This window comes from Notothenia coriiceps, unplaced genomic scaffold, assembly GCF_000735185.1.
Source record: "Notothenia coriiceps isolate Sejong01 unplaced genomic scaffold, NC01 NC01_scaffold00001303, whole genome shotgun sequence".
In the NCBI taxonomy this organism is placed as follows: domain Eukaryota; kingdom Metazoa; phylum Chordata; class Actinopteri; order Perciformes; family Nototheniidae; genus Notothenia; species Notothenia coriiceps.
Window position 1 is genome coordinate 88,850 of NW_011334004.1, and position 21,201 is coordinate 110,050.

A 21,201-nucleotide genomic window follows, 5' to 3' on the forward strand; every position below is an offset into this window, starting at 1 on the left:
GTGTGCCTTGGCTCTGGACTGAAATGATACACAAGCATATTTTAATGCACTAAAAAGAGGAGACCAAGATTGTATGAGGAAAATCTCTTAAAGACAATTTGTAACTTTGCAATATCATTGATTTCACCTTCAGTAACGTGTCACACTTTTCCTTGTTCAGGGATCCCAGTCAGTCAGTCCTTTACCTGAGCCTATTTGATCCTGACTGTCTGACCAAAGTTAGACTAAAACATGTTTGACACACATTTATAAAAACATACATTTGAAAAATATATTTTAGGGCCATACCTATACAAAACATGTCTGTGAAGTTTTTTTGCTTAAAATACCAAACAGATCACCCATTGTAGCCAGGCTGATTATGCTTTAAATGGAACGGCTGCTGCTAGCCACGCCCCTTTGTAACAAAGGGGCGTGGCTAGCAGCAGCCGTTCCATTTAAAGCATAATCAGCCTGGCTACAATGGGTGATCTGTTTGGTATTTTAAGCAAAAAAACTTCACANCAAATATCATATTTATACTTTTTTATTTTTTTTACATATAATTGTAAAGCAATACATGATTGTCACTAAAAGCCTTGTCTCTACATTACAATACAAAATAATTGATGAATTAATTTGAATAACAATTCAAGTTAGTAGCTATTAAAGGCATAAAAAGACAGAAATTTATAATTCTTTCTTGAATGGAAATGTTTCTTCTGCCCGTAAAGTGTCCAAACCGGGCTTTTCTGGACAAGCGCATTTTTAAAACATAGTCATTGTCCATGCCGGTTTCAGTTGGATTATATGTCACAGTTGCTCCAGTCTAACTAACAACAACAACAACATCAAGCCTTTGGGCTCTGAAACTACGGGGCGGGCCGAGGACAAATACACATGCTTTAATCACACGTCAAAATAATTAGTGGCGTTAAAAGAAATGTGCGTTAACTCGTTATTAACGCGTTAACTTGACAGCCCTAATTTTTATGTTCATATAATAGTGATTTCAATGCCACCCCAAAATGATCACTGGTTCCATCCTGGCCACCCCACTGAAAATCTCTTGACAGAACAGGGCAACTGGATATGTGTTGTCTTAAACTCGTCCCTGGTCGGTGGTGTTCGGTCCGGCAGGCCTACTGACTGGCTGGATGGTCGTCGGAAGGAGCCGTGGATGGAGATCGTCTCAAAGTCTGTGTCCAATCACCACGCCTCCTACCCCCAAGTGCATTTCGGTCATATATATAATATATAAACACATACAAAGTGAGAAGTTTGAAAAAGCCAGAGATTGTATTTGTTATTTTTGGCTTGAGCCATCCCATAATACTGAGGAAGTCTGTTTCTGTAGCATAGGACAGTTTGGATTACGAAAGTCACTTCCTGCACAGAGAAGTCCTGGTAGGAAACATTCCTTAAGTTTAGCTTTATCTACATTGCTTCAGTTGCATTGGTACATTTTCACACATTAAATAATAGCACTGAGTTGTATCCCTTCCTTCTGTTTTAAAGACAAAATCAACTCCATAATTCTACCACAGGCAACACCCTTTAGTTGTTATCCACTGTGAGATTATTAAAGGCTAATTCTCCTAAACCATGCAGGGAAGAAGGTCATGCAAACTGGAAGGACTATTTTTAGACATCAGACACATCTGTATGCTGGAGCAGAGGGCTCCAGCTGTTTCCAGCTGTTTCACACACTTCAACTCACTTTTAAGTCTTCATTGTCCTAACTTGTTTATTGTATCTTTAAAAAAACAGCCAATCATACTTTATTAATGATGTGATTAATGTAACATGAAAGTAACAGTACATTTCAGATTAATTACCGCTTTCCTTTATTCGGCTCTGTCAATAGGTTTATTGTTAATGCACTTCTAGATGTGCCATATTCGATCGGACTCAAACAGTGAACTTGTATAAAAGCAGCTGTGTCCCCAACAAGTAGAAGCCTGATGCTTCCCCGTTTTTCTCGATCAACTGTGTGATTCTGAAGCAAAGAAACAGACACACGTGAAGTTAATGCATCTTTATTTTGTGCCTCTACATTTAATAAGAAAGGACAAACTGAGTAGATTTCATTCCCTTTTCATAATAAAGCATCATCCCTCTAGTGTTTCACTCTCGTATAGATTTATCTTTCAAAATATATGGAATTACCTACTCTTATGTACAAAGTTTCTCTACCATGTTTGACCTTCTGACATTTATTTATTTATCACATCGAAATGTAAAGTGAATTGAATACATTTAACACTATTTAGATTAGATACATGTACAATTTGTATGTAATCTGGATATACTGCAAGCACTGGGAATATCTGAGATATTTTCTCAGCAACTTTTTTACAGTTTAAATATCAAGATCACAGAGACTACTGTACTCAAAACAAAAACAAGGTTGCAATGTTGCTATTCACAATATTAATGTTTCCCCCGATTTTTGTGTTTTCTTTATTTTTACAGAGCTCGGTTTTAATAGTAAATATAACTCAAAACACGGTAGTCAAAGGAAAGCAACAACCAAATGAGCAACTATTTCATCTTCATCCCTTCAAACCAGCAGCTTCTGGTGCGTGACAAATACTGTACTTAAGAAAATCTTGTAGAAAGCGGTTTGACAACAACAACAATATGGTGACTCGATAGTTGGGCGTGCATTGTGTTTCAGGGATGTACTGCTGGAGGTGGTGATATGCGAGGATCAGTCAAGAAGCGGGACTTGGCATGGGAGTGATGACCTGAAGACGATCAACTGAGGACCCTCTGCTCTCCAGCAGTATACAACTCAGTTAAAGCCAATAAGTGACGGGATAAGGTAGGAAAGGAAGTTCTGCAAAACAGAGAGAAAACAAGTAAAACAATTTTGTATCACTTGAAATCAAGTGTAAAATCTCTTGCATCTTTTTTCTAAACATGTTCCCCTAGGATCCTTCAAAACTCTTAAAGGCAGTGAATTCGAAATATTTTGGTTTTAAAACAAAACAAAACGTAAACATGGCAATAAGGTATTAATGAGCTGTTTTCTCTTACGTTGCTCTATATAATATCTCAAAAACAATTGATAACATCTATTTCTTTAACTAATAATCCACAAATGCCTCTACCAATAAGGTCAGGTTGTTTTGAATGCAAATTTGAATGTAAAAGTGGCGTTCACCTGCCTTAAGCTTTAGAAGCCCTGTTTAAAGGTTTACATGTTGTGATATCCATAGCAACATAATCTTTGGGTTTAAAGCTTCACTGTATTTCTATATCGAAAAGTTAACTTCCTTTGGGAGGAACTGTGTCTCATCACAAATTACTACGTGAATTGCTTTTTCTCCTCATTTTCTTTTGTTTGCTCATGTAATGGTCAGAAGTAGTTGCTTGGCAACACAGGACTGCCAGATATGATTTGCTATACAAGGGTCACATTGAATTGTCAGGGGTCTGCCTCTTATGGACCCTATTACTCAACAAAGACCCCTGCAGTGTTGTGATGTGGTGGCCACGCACCTCTTTTCACTCTGGAGCTGCTTAGAAGAGACCGCAATCTTTAAGGTTTTCTTTGATGATGATGTCTGTCACAGCGTTGAACACAATCTGCACGTTCCTTGTGTCTGTGGCACAGGTCAAGTGGGAGTAGATTTCCTTCACTCCCTTCTTCATGTTCAGTTCCATGAACTGCAACTTGATGTAGTTGGCGGCGTCGTCGTACGAGTTGCAACCTAAAACAAAAAGCAGGTGGTAAAAGTGGTAGAGGATTTATGAGTTTATAGTATATAAAAATCAATGCATCATTCTGCATCACTGTGTTGGTCAGCTCAAATGATGTAAGTTTAATATAATTACTTGCATCACATAATTGTATTAAAGCTCTCTGCAGTTTCTCAAGACTCCTCATTTGATCATTTCAGTCTTCCTTTAGTTTGACCAGTTTGAGTCACAAGTAAAATGAATAGCAAGTTGTGTTTCTATGCATTTTAGGTCCATTTACACATTTTCTTTTCAGACATGTTCCTGTTACAGTCTCATGTAAATCAAAGCTTAAGCATGACTTGTTAGCTGAGTGTGATCCCCTCTCACTGCATGTCTGGCAGATAATAGGTTATTTTAGCATCTCGCTGTCAAACGTAGTCCTGTCATAGCAGCACAGAGTGCGGCAGCTTCTTACCATCATAGTCTGGGAAGCAGATGCTCAGGTGGACTTTCTTGATCTTCTCCTCAAAGAGATCCTTCTTGTTAAGGAAAAGCACGATGGAGGTCAGTGCAAAGAATCTGTGGTTGCAGATACTGTTGAATAGATGGAGGGACTCGTGCATGCGGTTCTGAAAAAGGTCAGAGAGGAACAGGATGAGTTTACCAGCTGACGTGTGTCGCCTCGTGCTTTACGATAGGGTGGCGGAGTTTTGACTCACCACTTCGTCGTCCTCTACCAGCACCATGTCGTATGCACTGAGAGCTCCGCAGAAGATGATGCAGGTCACACCCTCGAAACAATGGATCCACTTCTTCCTCTCTGACCTCTGGCCACCCACATCGAACATCCTGTTCACCACACAGAAACACCATGTCAGCCCTGGATATCATGCTGCTTTGAGGCAGTGGTTCCTTAACCCTATTGCCCTGTCAGATGAACTCCCTTCATCAAACCACAATGTGTGTTTCAAATGTAGGGCAGAATTTATGTAAAAGTGAATATATTAAATGTATAAATAGAATTGAACTCTATATATTTTGGTTGGTTAGAATCATACTACTGCTTTGAGTAAAACCGACATTTTCTTCATTACTTTTAGCTAATCTTATTAACTGTTTAGTCATTACTATTAAACTTCACCAACCAGTTTTGGGACACACTTGCATGCCTGCCCCATGTGTTCAGGTGTTAAAGTTGACTTGTTCTTAATATGTACATTTATTCTTTAGCTAATACAATGTACCCCTGGGTTTGAAGTACCCCTGGTTGAGAACCACTGCTGTAATGTTCAGTCAGTTCTTGGTGTGTCATGTTTTGTATAAGGCCCGATTGTGACTCACCTGAAGTACAGCTCTTTGCAGGCGAACTGTTCTTCAATGATACCAGTGGTTTTGACTCGAGATCGCAGAACGTCCTGCTCAGAGGGGAGGTAGTCTGGTTTGGCGATTCTATCCATTTCATTGAGGTAGCTGAGAAAAAACGAAATAGCAATCAGACTTCAGATTTAAAAACATCTCTATCTATAAACACTAAGCCAGCTGCCTCTCTAGTTTTACATGAAAGCTCTCTACTTTTTTCTATCCCAGTAGCAAATGTGGACTCACTAGCCAGCGGAGTCGTTCAGCTGGAACTCAGCAGCGCGATCGTAGGCGGCCTGCACACCAGTGTCTTTCCACAGTTTCTGGATGACATCACCCAGCTCAGGAGGCATTGTGCCCTCTTCAATGGAGTCGGACAAGTTCTGCAGCTTCTGTGCATCCTCCTGTTGGTTTAAATGCACACAGTACCACGATCCATCAGCAACAGTATTACAGAACTATTTATTGTACGTCAGAAAAATGGACTCTACAAGTTAATCATGTCTGGTCTACATCGTTTTAGTGTCATATGAGACCTGTGCAGAGGGAGAGCCAAAATCAATGGTCAGCATCTCCATGCCTCTGATGATAGCCAGAGTAGACTGCAGGATGTTTCCATAGATGACTGCCCTGAACTCCAGTTGTTCCTCTTTTGTGTAACCACCTTGATGCAGAATCCTGTACACAGAAAAGTGATTTAGTTTATGGGTGGTAATTTTTATTTCCCAGATATATAGACATGTTTATATAAAGGCTGTTTGGGGAAACCTCCATTGAAATGGAACAACTATAGGATCTTGAAAGTATATGCTTTAGTTTTTTCCACACATGTGAAAAGGGAAGTTAACACGACATAACAACCCACTAGAGCTGGTGCTCACAGCGCCCCCCTGTGGTGTGTTTCTGACCTCACTCAGCTCTTACTGCCACAGTGTAGCGCACAAAACAAGTGCTGACAAATCAGAGCAAGCGGATGTTTGCCCTGTCGACCTTTTGTTAAAAGGCTTGACTGCAAGTGAAACAGAATGAGATGAGGGAGCTATGGCCTGCTGGCTGCATGCCTAACTGATGAGATTTAAAAAAAAAGACTTGTCTCTGACATGGTGTGGATGACACAAAACCAAATCATGTATCCCTTATTTTAATACCAGGGTTCTTACGGTAATTAAAAACCTGGAAAAGTCATGGAAATTCAAAATGCAAATTCCAGGCCCTGGAAAAGTTATGGAAAACAATATTTTTCCCAAAGTTTTGGAAAAGTCATGGGAATGTAACTAAAAAGCATCAAATATAATTTATATTTTATCCAATCGTCGAAATAGTAATACTATAATGATAATAAATACTGTATCGTATAATAATGAAACATAAAATGGCATTTAACTGTCGAAGTATTTTGCTGGTGAGAGATTTTAGTTGCGTGCTAGTAAGCCTTGATTTGTTTTTGAAAGGCACAACATGTTTCATATGCAGACCTTATTTTCCTGTTCCATGTTAAAATAAACCATTTTCAGTGGTACCGCTGAGAAAGAGTAATTTTTTTGGTCATGGAAAATTAGGTAAAGGTCATGGAGAAGTCATGGAAAAGTCATTGAAAATCATTGGTGAAAAAGTGTATGAACCCTGTAATACTCATCTCTGCACCTTCCGCTGCAGTGATCCTGGTCTTGATCGCTTTTAATCTTTGTCTGTGTAGGCAGTTATTTGATTGTGTTGTAGTTACAACTNATTGTTATTCAAATTAATTCATCAATTATTTTGTATTGTAATGTAGAGACAAGGCTTTTAGTGACAATCATGTATTGCTTTACAATTATATGTAAAAAAAAAGTCTAAATATGATATTTGGCCTCAAATCATCTGAGGCCTGGCGCCTCCCCTTCGATCTTTGGCGCCCCCCAGGTTGGGAACGACTGCTTTAAATAACCTGTAGGCCTACAGGCTTGCATCTATCTTGTAGTCCAATACTAACTGCATAATATTTACTGACACTGAGCTGTGAAAACACAACACTGTGCAGACGTGGAACATTCTGCTGTTGTAGAATTCCCTATTTGATATAAGACTAAAATTCCGGACAATAGATCTCAATAGTCATCTTTTATGGTGTAAATGCATTTTTTTAAATAACATTTCTGAATGGAACATTCTCAACATGAATGCATAAATCCAAATAAATATAACTTAAATATGTAGAAAAATACTTTTTTAAATGTACAATTGAAATTAGATGTTAGCTTTTTGTTTTGATATATATATTTTATATTCCAGTCTCCCTTCAGATATGTTACACTAAGTGGCATTTAACACAATGCTGCTCACCTCCTTCAGCTGGGAGAAAAGCTGGTTCAGGTTCAGCATTATGGGGGGACAGGGCTGCTGAGCCTAGAGATGGATCTTTTGGTCCTGGCACCAGGGGGAGGGACAACTGATTTAGTATGAATAGCTGCAAAAAATGTACCTGCATTTATTAAATGTCAGCTAAAAGAGCAGTGAAATAAAAAACGTCTGCATTTTCTGTATAGATATTAACAGTACTAATGTCAGCAAAAACAAACAACAATTATTATTTACAATGGACTACGCTTAGCTAACAGACACATTTCCACCACTCATGGTCATGGACCACACCCACCTTTTCTTTTGAAAAACTGGGTGACATACTGTCGCCCTTTAGTCCCTCTCTCTTGTCTTTCTCTCCTTTCTTTTCTTTTTGAAAGCCTGACTTTGTGAGTCGTTGAGACATGTTACACATGTAAGTACTAGCATCCCTGCTCCTCACATGCTCTCACTCTCTGCAAGAAAGTGCCGTGCTGCGTTTGGAGGCAGGACCAAACCATTACATGTAAATAGAAGGGGGTATACAGAGGCTTTGGATAATTAACTTTTGGAAGAAAATAAGTTGAATTAATTCTAAGTTTAGCGAGTATACTATCAATATAACGTTCTATTAATGTTAATTATTGATGAATGATGAAAGGTTACTTAAACATTTTTTTCATTTTTTTTTCTTAATGTTCTAAAATAGTTTGGGCCCCCGTGGTGTTTGGGGTGGCCAATAGGGTGGCCAGGATTCAGCCACCCCCCAGCTCCACCACTGCTGGACGGTGCAGGGCGGCGGGATAGTTGGTGTCTACAATGGTCAGGCTTTTGAGATGTTTGGCCTCCAATACAGAAGGAGAGGAACTAGAGAGCAATGCTAAGCTAAACCCGGCTACAGGACAGAGCGATGCACTCCGCTGAGACGAGGCGGCTGTGAGTTTACATCAAAGATGCTTGGTGATCAAAGGCCAAAGTTCATGGACCATGTTTTACCCATGTTGTCATTTTAAATATTTAGAGATATTATTCGCACAGATAATATCTACGATTGTTTTGTTTGTTTATTATCCTCCTGTTGCACAACAAAAAAACTGCATTTTCAGGAATTTCATTTTTTCTGTTCTGTCATGTGTTTCATATGCAACATAATGAACTAAGCTACAACTGCATTTCATTGTGGAACCATGTGCTGCACTTTGACAATGAATAATCCTTGAATATATCATCAGTAACTAAACAAAAAATTCCATATTGACCTTAGTGATAAAAGTAGGTCATATTATACCCCCTTTGAAAAAAAAACAGGGAAATCAAGATCTCCCTTTACAAATTGATTTGCAGTGATGTGTACAAAAATATTGTTCAATACAATGTTGTCAAGTTAAAAATGATTAACTATTAACTATGTAGACAGCCGTGTTGCTACTTTGTTCATTACACTCTTGCTAACTAATCCCAGACCCAAAAGGTTACGAACAAAACGCTTCTCAATGCATAATTTAACGCATTCACACATCCGAAAATTAAAATATACTATATGCAAATATTCAATAAAAGTAATGTAATACAGAATTAAGCTTTGCAACAGAAAGAAAAGTGAACAGAATGTACATCAGCTGTGAAACCGTGAAATGGATCTGATAAACAGGCAGTCTGTTTTGGTCCATGTACATATAGACAAACTATAAATGCGTCAGAGACATCAGAGGAGCTTTACCTGTCAGCCCCAGACTGATGCAAAGGTCTTGTATATGACAGGACTTCACAAATCTCACAGCGATCATTTCACAAGCCTCCACCACTTTCACTTCCTCCCAGTGCGCTCTGCATCATAACATCTATTGAGTAATGGTGGTATCAAGTCCCCAAATTGCGGAATTTAGGTCCTGAATGCAGCATGGCACCATCTTAGTCCTTACTTTCTAATTCTCCTTCTGCAGACAAGACATACCAGCCCAGAAGTCCCAATTCCCAATTCTGCTCCTGACACCTGCAAGGAAAAGGAAAAAAGAATAAAAATATGGCCATATGAAATAAATAATGAATATAAATACAATGCTTCAGAACATGTCATTTACAATTTCATGCATAAGCTGCTCTATTTTTTATTACAAGGCAGCTTTGGTTCTTAACCAACCATTACAAAAAAAAAATGGTTTGTTGAAAAACTCATACACAGATTATCATATTGTCATATATTCTACCTGTTCAAAGCTTATTATAATCCTTTTTTTTTTAAAATAACTTTTAAAACAATGTTACTCAGTTAGTGATGGTGTTGTACTGGAGTGTTTCTTATATCGTTTTGATAAGGATATCTAGCTTTAATGATACATGGTGGAATGCTAAATCTTAAAATATCCAAAAAGGCAGTCCTGTTAAAAACCACTTTCAAACTATAACAGATTAAACAAAAAGTTAAATAAATGACTACAACTCTTAGAAAGTAAGTCATCATCGTTGCGAAGGTAAAATGTATGTCTGAGAGCTGTTGTATTTGATACAGGTGTGCGTGCGTGTGCCTAATAAACGCGTGAATGAGTGAAATACTTACTTCTCAAACGTGAAAATATTTGTATCATTCTGAGCTGTAATTTTAACTTCAAACTTAAATCCACAGTTCGCATGGTAACCTATGCTAATGTGTTGACGGTAACACTTAGCATGCCAGGTATTTAAAATGTAGCTTGTTAGCATAACGTTAAGTATGTTAGCATTTTCCATCACTGTACTTTTTCTCTATTTCCTTTTGTAAAACGAGTTAGCTGAATTTAGTAATGGGGAGCAAAGACTCCTAACTTCTGTGCATTTTGTTTCTTTACATTACCATTAGGCCTACTGCTTTCTACTGGGGCCATCTTCACACTGATAAACATGCAAAATGTAGCTGCTAATGGGTGATACCAAGCGCCATCATAACACAGGGGTGTGTGGAAGGGAACACTTGTTTTTTTAGCGATTTAAAAGTTCAGAGAGTAGATATATTGTTCTGTATTTCTCATAATTCAGATAAGTGTAGAAATCTATATTGTTGTTTTTGTGGATTTGTGAATATTTTAATTATCAAGCAGTCTATAATCCTATCACAGGGTCCATGCTATTTCCAGATCATTGAACAATATCACACAGCCTTCATCAGTGGATGGAGTTGATTATTTGATTTGATGGTTTTTTGTTTGATCCATAGGTGTTTCCACAGTTTGTTCAGTTCAAATTAATTATACAGGTTTTGGGTAAATTGAACTCACTTTATGACAAGGCGTTGTGTCAATCTTTTTTGTATGTATCCTAACATAAAATGTACACATTTTAGCGACATTCTATAAAAACTCAGGTGAACAAAGCAACAAGATTATAGGATGATATTGGCTAATTTGAATTGTATTCATCTAATTGTCATGAAGATATTTAAATCTCTGGACCCGACACATGAGTGAAATCACAGAAACTGTCTTTGCAGTGATGCAATAACCTAACATGGTAAACTGTTACTGACCTGCAGCGCCTGAAGCTTTAGTAAAGCCCGATCTCCCTCAGGTTGATCTTGATGATGACGTCGGTGATGGCGTCAAACACAAACTGAACATTCTTGGTGTCTGTGGCACAGGTGAAGTGAGTGTAGATCTCCTTGGTGCCCTTTCGTTTGTTAAGGTCTTCAAACTGGGCCTGGATATAACATGAAGTCTCATCGTACGAATTCCCAGCTGCAGTAAAAAAAAAAGAAGGTAATTCATAAAAAGAACATTATAATTAACATTTAAAAAATCCTGTCAGCTCTTTTTCTTTTTTGCAATGTAGGTTAAACACATGGCATTAATCTATGACCAGTTGAAGCTGTCATTTAGTGCCAATGTTCTAACTAACATTTGTAATTTTCTTTTGAGGCAGGTTTTTGTACATTTGTTTTATGGATGATCTTTCAAAGTCATTTTATTCTGCTAGCGGCTGTTCAATTATGTATGTGACTGCTGTGCAGAAACACCTTTAGGAATGCTTAGTATGAAGAAGTAAAAAATGATGAACCATGACACCAAATTATGTGTTGCAGATCTATAAATAGATTTAACTGTCCAAATCAATTATGGACATCAGTATGACTGTGGTTAATAAACCTGGAAAGCAGAATGAGCTGCAGTAAATTATTCAGTTAAACTAAAAAAGCTTGTGGCTGATGACGTTCACATGTGTCACTTGTTCGAGCATTTACATAATAAAGAGATGTTGTTTATTCAAAGCCTATTCAACAAAAAGATTCTCTTGCTGCAACAGCTAAATCATATAGTATAATTTCAAGATATGAGATCCAACTATTCTCTTATCTTAGCATGGTAATTGCCAGGAAGTAAATGCTCAAATGCACAAGAGTAGGGCTGTGAATGATGACAATATATATCATCAAATCCCTTTTAGGCTAGGTCACCTAAAACTGTTTATTTGGCACTAAAGTTCCTGAAATAGACTATTTATTTCTTAAACTACAACAAAACTTGCTATGTCAATATATATTATATTCGAGATATGAAAGGACAATTTCATAGAAGATGTTGGCTATATCACCCAGCTGTTCAACAGATAGATACATACATATTCGCTCTGATCAAAACATTCAAATAACTAATACACACCAGCGGATAATATCACGTCACACTTCAAGAAAAGGTTTGTATCGCTTCGTCTCACCAGAGTATTCGGGCCAGCAAATAGTGAGCGGACTCCGGGTGATCTTCTCTTCAAACAAGTCCTTCTTGTTGAGGAAGAGGATGATGGAGGTGAGTGTGAACCACTTGTTGTTGCAGATGGAGTCAAAAAGCTTCATGCTCTCATGCATCCGGTTCTGAGGATAGAGCAGATGATGATTTTTTTTCACAGAACACACAACTGTTGATTATAAAATAATAAGGGTTGTATCATTGTCTGATTTTTTTCAACATGATTATCACCAAAATATTTTATAATAAGTGTATTGTGGTGATATATATAGCAAAAATGACAAATAGTGTCTGTAACCATGACCACAGAAAGGCATACGAATTGTGATTTGATGATAATTGTTTAAACAATGGTATCACATTTTTTGTAAACATTATTTTTGAGTTTTTTGCCTTTATGCAGTTCAGCTGAAGATAATCATAAAGGGCCAGAGAGGGAATGACATGCCTGGGCCTGGGCCTGAATTCCAACATGCTCCGTTGCAGTAAGGACTCACCTTAGAACAGTTGATGTGTACCAATCATGTGATTTTAAATGTAAAAGTTATTGTCAACACTGAGATATCGTCATAATAACCCTAAAATGATGAGAATGATGATTGATTTTGATTGAACTGCTTTAGTTTCAGGGTGATGGGGGGCTTAACAGTGCCAGTCAGAGCCTTTTTGGCATGATGTCTACTCAACCTGAACCAAGGGCTCTGTGTGGCACATAAAATACAATTCTACATATACCAGAGCCTCTTTATAAAAACATATTTTACATGGCTTTTAGTGGCTGAGTCCAAATGAAAAGGGTACTAATGTGTCTTTGCCAGCACTTACAAGCTATAAAAGCTGATTCACTGTCACACTGTCATTACTTTATAGCACATTTTTAAAAGAGCAGAGCCATCATTAATGCTTTTATTAGCAACACCTCTTGTGATGTTATGTCCTTTCATAGACCTGTGGGCATGCAGCACAAAGGATTATGCAAAAGAATATCTCTTATTTCTTAGATCATGATTATGGACTTGTCTCAGATGTTTTCAGTTTAAATGATGTCTCCAATGAGTTTAATGTTTACTGTGCTGTATCACAAATTGCCTGCAGGGACATGGACGTTTTCTACATCTTTTTTCTAGTATATGTGTTAAGATGCTAACAGTGTATCCTTTACTAACCATCTCCTCATCCTCAGCCAAGACAAGGTCGTAGTCACTGAGTGCTACGCAGAAAATGATAGATGTGACACCCTCAAAACAATGGATCCACTTCTTCCTCTCTGAGCGCTGACCACCGACATCAAACATCCTGCAGACAAAGACACAGAGACTGCATGAATAAATGTACACTGAATGCATGCTCATTTTGCTTCTAATGTCATTTCCCCGCAGTGTTTCATGAAGATGAGTGTCCTCGTAAATCCAGGGCAAGAGCACAAACACACATAATCACACACACATGCACACACACATGCCTTTGTCTCCACCTGAGGCCCTGAGAGATACACTGAATCAGTACTGAGCTAACTGATGCAGAATTGTATGCTTCCACATCAATTCAGGGATTACACATTTCCAGATCCTGCAATGTTTTTTTATGAGGTTACAGAGGCAGGCCAGGGAGGCTATTACGGTTAATGTTACACCAATATTTGTAAGTACAGGAGCTGGATAATAACATAATGTAAAAGGACTGGAGAGATGTAATCACATTTACAGCTTCATAGGTGGGTCGTATTAGGCTGAATACCAGTCAGCAACTAATGGATGTTATAAAAGACAGTTATAAAATCAGCACCTAAATATGTAACGTCCCAAAAAAACAAGCCAAATAATCTGCGATCAGGTTAATGTAAAATATGATGTATACTATGAGGGAACACAGACAGCTGGATGGACATGAACACAGAACAGTATAAAAGGTGAGATATTGCATTAAACTTAAAGCATGTGAAACCAAGATGTTGTTACTCAAACCAACTTTGTATGTGAGTGTGATGATAAAACTGTCAAACTGTCAGTGAACTCTAAAGAAAACTGGGTTTTTCTTATTATTAAGTTATTTTAAATGTTTCTCTATTTTCTCTGTATTTCTCTATTTTTCTCTATCTGTACCATTATGTTGAGTATGTTTCTGCAATTTGTATACATTTGAATAATTTCTTTTTTTAAAAGTGTGTTATGTCACTGACTCCAAAATTATTTTTTTCCCTTTATTTTTTTAAAGCCTCATTCTAACTTGCATTTAAAGAAGGTAAAACTATATACAAAAAAATACCTCAAGATTCTAACTGAATTTAGTTATTAAATAATTTCTGACCAAATGATAATCTCTCAGCGCCCTGGGTTGGTGATCACTGCATTAAGATATTAAAGGACATTTAAATGCAGACGGCTACAGAAAACCAGCTCCGACTCTGACTGCTTGTAAAGCCTAATGAGTTGTGTAAATGGTACAAGCAGTCCATCATTAGTTAAAGGTATACTTACTTGAAGTAGAGATCTTTGAAGGTGAAGTGAGTTTCCACGATGCCAGTGGTCTTCACACGTGTACGCAGCACATCCTGCTGAGTCGGGACGTAGTTGGGCTGACAGATCCTGTCCAGGTCATTCAGGTAGCTGGGAGACAGAAAACATGTGAGCAAATACACATATCACCGGAAACTTTTTACTTTAGTAGTGTCTGCAGTACAGGCAGCTCACAAATTATGTGCTTTATAAAAACAGTTTTTAATTTATTTTAACCCAACATGCCAGACAAAGTATACTTCTTACATGTAAATGCAAGAGAACGCTTTTTTCCAACCTAGAGTGAATATCTTATACATCGTTTTACACTGCATTTCACAAGAGACTGTGCTCAGACATGTTGTGCTATTTGGCAGCCATGTTTTAATGGAAAATTGCAGTTTCCTGTAGAGAGAAAATGAACACAATTATGTTTTTCATTTATTATTTATTTTCCTTTTATCATTTATTGTATTTTTCAATGTTATTATTAGATTTGTTTTATGTGCAACCAAGAGTTTTTTATATTGATTCAGTTGTTTTTTTCATGAACAGTGCAGTCATACTATAATAGAGATGGGGATGTATTTGAGAAGACCTTAAGCAAAGAAGAAAAAGGACAATGTATTGCAAAGCGCACACTTGTGCCTGGTGAAGTGGAGGATTTGCTGTGCAGACAGACTCCACAGAATGATACTAAATATGGGCTCATATTTTGCTGCGTGATAAACACTGGCTCCTTGTGGGTTGAGTTAAAACAGACTAACTGCTCTGGTTCCTCTTGTCTCGCAGTGTGGACAATGTGCAACAAGCTCGGCTGTTTTCAAAACAAAGTGAGTGTCCTTGAGTTTCTTTTTCTTTCAGGGAGATAAACCTTACGGTAGCAGACAAACCCAAGGTTTACTGGACTATATTTAGCTCAAACTACTTTGTTTACATTGTTCCTAAACTTCATCAGATGGTTGTATCTAGTAGTTGACTATCATAATAATCTGAAACAGTTTTCCCGTTGTCATTTTCCCCTCCATGTTTCTCCTTTTTCAGGAATGCAATCAGAAGTACAACAAGCTGACACAAGAGTGTGAAGAACAAGACACATCTTGCCTCCCGTTGTGTTCCAGTGGTAATGTAACAGATATAAAGGAAAAAAACAACTCTGAGTCAAACTACACTAGTGAGAGGGGATCAACATAACAAGAAATGTCAGTTTCTTTGGTAAGAAGATGAATGACGCAATTTCAAACTTCCCTATTAGTCCTCACCTCAGAAAAGGAACAGAAAGGGTGTTGATTATTTTCCCGTGGATTGACAGAATGATTCATTGACTACCTTTCTGCTGTATGAAAAAGAAAATAAATTCATGATAGGTTGTTTAACTTTGACAAAAAAATAAAATATGGGCTCAATTAGTAGAGCCTTGTACTGGGGCGAGGTCTCCAAGCGGAGGACCTGGGTTTCAATCCAGGCAGGAACCATTTGCCGTGTGTCATCCCCCTCCTTTAAAATGTCTGAACAATAAAAGCACTGATTGCCCAAAAGAATCTTTAAAATAAATTAAAGAATGAAAGCCAAATCTAAATAATTTTTCTACAGACTTCTTCCCTTTAATGGCAGTGCAGTCTTCTCTAATTTAAATCATTTAACAAGGTTGTTAGTAAGTAGTCAGAGTCCTCACTATGCAGCAGAGTCGTTGAGCTGATACTCTCGTGATCGATCGAAGCACGTCTGAACTCCCACGTCGCCCCAGAGCCTCTGTATCACAGTGGTCAACTCGGACGGCAACACGCCTTCCTCCGCAGAGTTCGCCAGGACAAACAGCTGGCGGGCATCGTCCTGGCAAAAAATGACAATGTAATTTTGTCCATGTGGTGATTCAAATGATAAATGAGGAGGTGGCTCTTTAAAAGTCTTGTTTAAACGTACCGCTCGTGCAGCATCTCCGAACTCTATCTTTAAGCGACCCATGGCGCGGATGATGGCCATGATGGACTGGATGGTGTTGCTGTACACGACCACTTTGTACTGCTTGCACTCCTCTTCTGAGTAGCCATCTTCGTGAATGATTCTGACACAGAGACAAAATTAAAGTGTGTTTTTAGAGTCCAGATAAATATTACTCAGTGTGAACAATGGATTTAACAAATGTGGGACGATTACAGTATTGAAACATTTCATGCCACACTGTCATTAGTGCTGGAATTTGAGCTTCTGTGAGCATGCAGCATGGCTAATGTGGGAACTGGGGTAGTCTATTCACGTCCTGCCAGGGTACGGCTGGCCTCTGTGGCCATTGTTTAACATGTTATGCAAAAGGGGGCTTCCTACAATGCCTAAGCAGAATGAAATGAGGGTCCCCATTAAGTTAGAAAGTGTTTTTTTTTAACAAAGATGAACCCTGTTTGTGAACAATACTCTCCCAAACATTACTAACCTCTGACAATAAGGCTGCAGCTAAAAGTGGGAGTGAGGGTCTGTCTTTCGTCAACGCAGTTTTTTAGCAGTATGTTGGTGTTTGATGTAAGCTTTCTAAAAAGGTTCAACTAGTTACATTTAAGTCCTTTTAAAGGTCCCATGTCATGGCCATTTCTACTGATCATAATTCCATTGTTGAGGTCTACTAGAATAGATTTATATTGTGCAATTTTCAGAACTCACATTGGTATCTCATACAGCATCTCTGTATAGTATGTGTGTTCACTCTCTTAATGAAAAATATGTTTGATTAAAAATGTGTTGAAATGTTTTAACAATATTATAGTTAATTACAGCAAACTTAAGAAGCCTTAGGAAAACATTGATTCCCATTATGGTTCTGTTCTCCCGCAAAACAACAAGACGTTTGACATCCTCAGGGTTATTCGAATGTAAGACTTGTTGAGACTTTAACCTGAATCTGTAACTTACTTCATCTGCTTGACTAGTGTGCTTTTTCCAGATTCCCCAGCACCTGAAAGAGAGGGACAGTAATTAGAGCAGCCAAATGAATATCTGACCGATTACATTAATTTAATCATTTAATGATGCATCATCACACGGTGTGCAATACGGTATATTTGCGTAAAAAGAAAAAGGCAGCCTTGTGATTCATTTGAAATGAAGACACTTAAGGGGGGCCTGAGGGAACGTACTTATATAGTCACATGGAGGTATCATATGCTGACTGCTTACCATAAAATCTGTATATGACAGCCTTAAGCTTGAACACACTGAGCATCATAGGAAATAGAGAGGTCTTTTTAGGAGCTGAGAGATTTCACAACATTGTCCATCTGTTACAAGTGGCCCAAATGATATCAAAACCTCACAAAGCATGCGTTACAATGAAGTTTGTTGTAATAATGGTGAGAGGGAAAATTATTTCTCATTTACAGTATTTCAAAAACAATCAGTCAACAGGAAACAGTTGTCTCGCTCCTGGCTCGGACAGTGTTTTTCCACTGGAGAGACAATCCTAAATATCATGCTGCTGTGGGCGTTAGAGACCAGAGCGGTCATAAAAGCGTCACATGTGATTAAAGACTCCATATGCAATCTAAAAACAAAAAACGCCAACTCCTCCCTTTCCCATCTGTAGGGTTTATCTTAATGTTGTACTCCCCAAAATCAGCATCATCCCCCATCAACCAGCAAAGAATGACTGCATTGACATTTTTTATAACTAAATATGAACACAGACATTTAAGGATTCAATTGGAATTTTTGTAATCATTTTAGAGACATTCTTCTTTTTATGACCTTCCCCTTTAAAGGAAGCAAAGATATTGAAATGTCTTTAAAGGCCCTGGTTGTGATGTGGGCACCAGCTTCACACCATCTTAGCCCTTCTGAGAAGACAACCTTCAGGACTCACTAAAGCAGTGAGAAAAGATATGTGTTAAATGGAATAACGCAGTATATACTGTATAGGGCAGCAACTTATAACTATTTTCGATATGAGTACCAACTGAATACTGTTTTTCTCTATTACTACTGGTACATGAAATGTTAAAAATGCCTGGATATTTTCCAAAGATCTAGGGAATACTTTCAAATTGTTTGTGTTGTCCAGAACCCTAAAAAAAAAAAAGAAGCCGTCTGTCAAATAATCCGATGTGGTGTTTTTACCTTTCCGTGTGTTCATTATTGAGCTTTAGAGGTGCTGGTGGGCAGATTTAGTTTATATTACATTAGTTTATATTACATTTGTTTATATTACATTTGGACAGACAAGCTAATAGCTATTTCACCGCTTCCAGGCTTTATGCTATGCTAAACATAACAAGTCTACTGACTTCTATGGGAAACATCTGATCCATTGTTGATTGGCCAAATATAGTAGATTAGAAAATAAGTTTATATTATGTAACGTGTGCACAGCATGACACATACAGTGACATTTATATTCTGCATTTCACAACACTAAATAACTGCTCCACACTTGTCTTTCTCAGGGTAGGCCTGAACCCAGGAACCCTAACCAACAAAGATGAGATTCGGACAGCGCATACCTGTTTCATTACTTTTTCAATATGTTATTTAGAAAGTCACAGCTAAGATTTTAACTTTTGTGTCAGTGGAAGCTGCAATCTGTGCCTCAGGTTGACTGACTCTAAAATCAGCCAGAGCTGGAGTTTGATTAAAGAGGCATAAAAACATGTGTGCACATGAAAGATTAGATGTCAAGCTTGCACAACCAGTGAGAAATGATTTGCATAAACATCTGGGGGGAGTTTACACTGGAAGTAGAGCCTTCTTATGTTTACTATAACCGCAGTTATTATCAGACATTTCCAGGGATAGGAATTGAAATTATGAATACCTGCTTGTTCTTCTTTTTTTAAATCAGCAAATTAGTCAGAATGAGATTTTTTTTTAAATAAGTAGATGCATTGTCATTATTATATTTTCTGTCATTTAGGAATACTTTGCAGACGTATTTTATCAAGAAGGCCAGCAGTAGAGTGATACGTTCAGATGGCCAGTTGGCAAGAATTAAATCCACAAATTCTTTGGTTAAGCTGTCACCAGCAAAATAGATTTATGCCCGCTCACACAGCCGGGAGAGGGAGAGCAAATTGTGCTGATTCCTTTCAGTCACCAATTCTCTCATTCATGGCATTTTTTGGCTGATCGTGAACCGTGGCATCCTGCCGGTTCCACCAACTTCACACAGAGATTCACTGAGCCGTGCAGGAGTCAGTCTCCAAACCAAGCCTCATTTAACAAGAATCTGAAATGCAGATTTTTTTATGAATTACTGTTCGTGGTCAAATAGGAGACCATTTTCATTGGAGGAAGCTCTGCAGCTTTGTGGTTTGTACAAAGAGTAGCAGCAGAACTCCTCTTTTGTTTTCCCCCTATAACTCTCTTGTTCCAGCACAGACACGGGAGTGGAGGGCACTGCCTGGAAAAAATCACTAAAGCCCTCAACGCTGTGGTCAGAAAATGAGCGTGTCCATATACAATGAGACTGCATTGTACTGTTGCACCACCACACCTATCTGCCCAGTTGTTCCTCAAAGATCAGCTAGTTGCTTCATCTCAACAACCACATCTATGGGACTTTTACTTCTTCACAACACTCAGGTCTACCTAACACAACTTCCTCACACAACAAAACAATGCAGATCAGACTGTAATCTATCAAATCTATCTATCTTTCCACCATATATTCTAGATCCAGGTGTAAGAAAAATCCCTACAAACATAAAGGGAAATAAACTGCCTTGTTCAGAGAATAATTTCACCATCAGTACTGTCATCCAGAACAAACACTATAAGGGAAACGACAGGACATAGGTAATAATCTGATTTACAATGACACTTTATATTACAGTTTTTTCTCTAATCGAACACATTGTACAAATCTCAGATACAATCTTTAATCTCTGTAGCTAGTTGATTTGTCCTTTTGACTGATTCTTCTTAGAAAGTCTAGCTTTGGGGTAATAACCACCAACCACTGCAAGGAAAAAAGCATTTGATGAGAAGACTTTTTTTGTACAAGTAATACAATGATGCAACTCTGTGGGCATCATCTACAACATCAGCCTTCAGGAAGTCCTGCAGCATGAATAAATGTAGTGATGATTTAATTCCGTTGACTAATTTAATAGCTGCATCTAAATCAGATTCATCCATTTAATCAAATACTCAGTGCTCTCATTTATTCTGCCTACATGGGATAATGTTACGGGAAGTATAAAAAACATCTCAGTAAATTACAGAATTGCAGAACTTCCTCAATTTTTTTTTTTTTTACATATAGTTTACTCTTGCACAACATTTTCTGAAAAAGTTCAACCAAAAGGTTGAGGGCGTCGCATCTGTATAATCAGCTAGGAAGTGCACACTACCCTGAAGACAACACAGGGGTGATACTCAGTGGCGGTTCTAGACCAATTTGACTGGGGGGGCCACTGGGGGGCCAGTTATTTTCTGAGGGGGGCACAATAAATGCAGGACGAAAAAGAGAACTAGACAGTATGAAGTAATTGGGCATAAGAAAACAATGCAATACAGTTATTGGTATTTGTTTCAGTACACTTATTTATTTCAGATAGATCTTATAGTTATTACTGTTAGCTTCAGCTTAAGTTATAGTACCATTTTTGCACTAACACCATATCATATTTATATAAAAATAAAGGCAATGAACAGTTACATCT

General features: G+C 37.9%; 2 protein-coding genes across 2 annotated transcripts; both read right to left on the bottom strand.

Moving 5' to 3' along the window:
• Positions 1 to 2,492: 2,492 nt before the first annotated feature.
• gnat2 (guanine nucleotide binding protein (G protein), alpha transducing activity polypeptide 2) lies at positions 2,493 to 7,389 on the bottom strand. Its single transcript, XM_010788090.1, has 9 exons — positions 7,351 to 7,389; positions 6,673 to 6,716; positions 5,565 to 5,706; positions 5,275 to 5,432; positions 5,011 to 5,139; positions 4,389 to 4,518; positions 4,145 to 4,298; positions 3,487 to 3,698; positions 2,493 to 2,821 (listed from the first exon to the last, which is right to left on the bottom strand). The coding sequence occupies exons 1-8, from the start codon at positions 7,387 to 7,389 to the stop codon at positions 3,508 to 3,510; spliced, it is 987 nt and encodes a 328-aa protein (XP_010786392.1). The 3' UTR covers positions 2,493 to 2,821; positions 3,487 to 3,507.
• A 1,086-nt stretch (positions 7,390 to 8,475) lies between these two features.
• On the bottom strand, positions 8,476 to 17,509 carry gnai3 (guanine nucleotide binding protein (G protein), alpha inhibiting activity polypeptide 3). Its single transcript, XM_010788080.1, has 8 exons — positions 17,459 to 17,509; positions 16,478 to 16,619; positions 16,230 to 16,387; positions 14,537 to 14,665; positions 13,226 to 13,355; positions 12,031 to 12,184; positions 10,847 to 11,054; positions 8,476 to 9,340 (listed from the first exon to the last, which is right to left on the bottom strand). Exons 1-7 carry the CDS (start codon positions 17,461 to 17,463, stop codon positions 10,864 to 10,866), a joined length of 909 nt encoding a protein of 302 aa, XP_010786382.1. The 5' UTR covers positions 17,464 to 17,509; the 3' UTR covers positions 8,476 to 9,340; positions 10,847 to 10,863.
• Between the last annotated feature and the right edge of the window lie 3,692 nt (positions 17,510 to 21,201).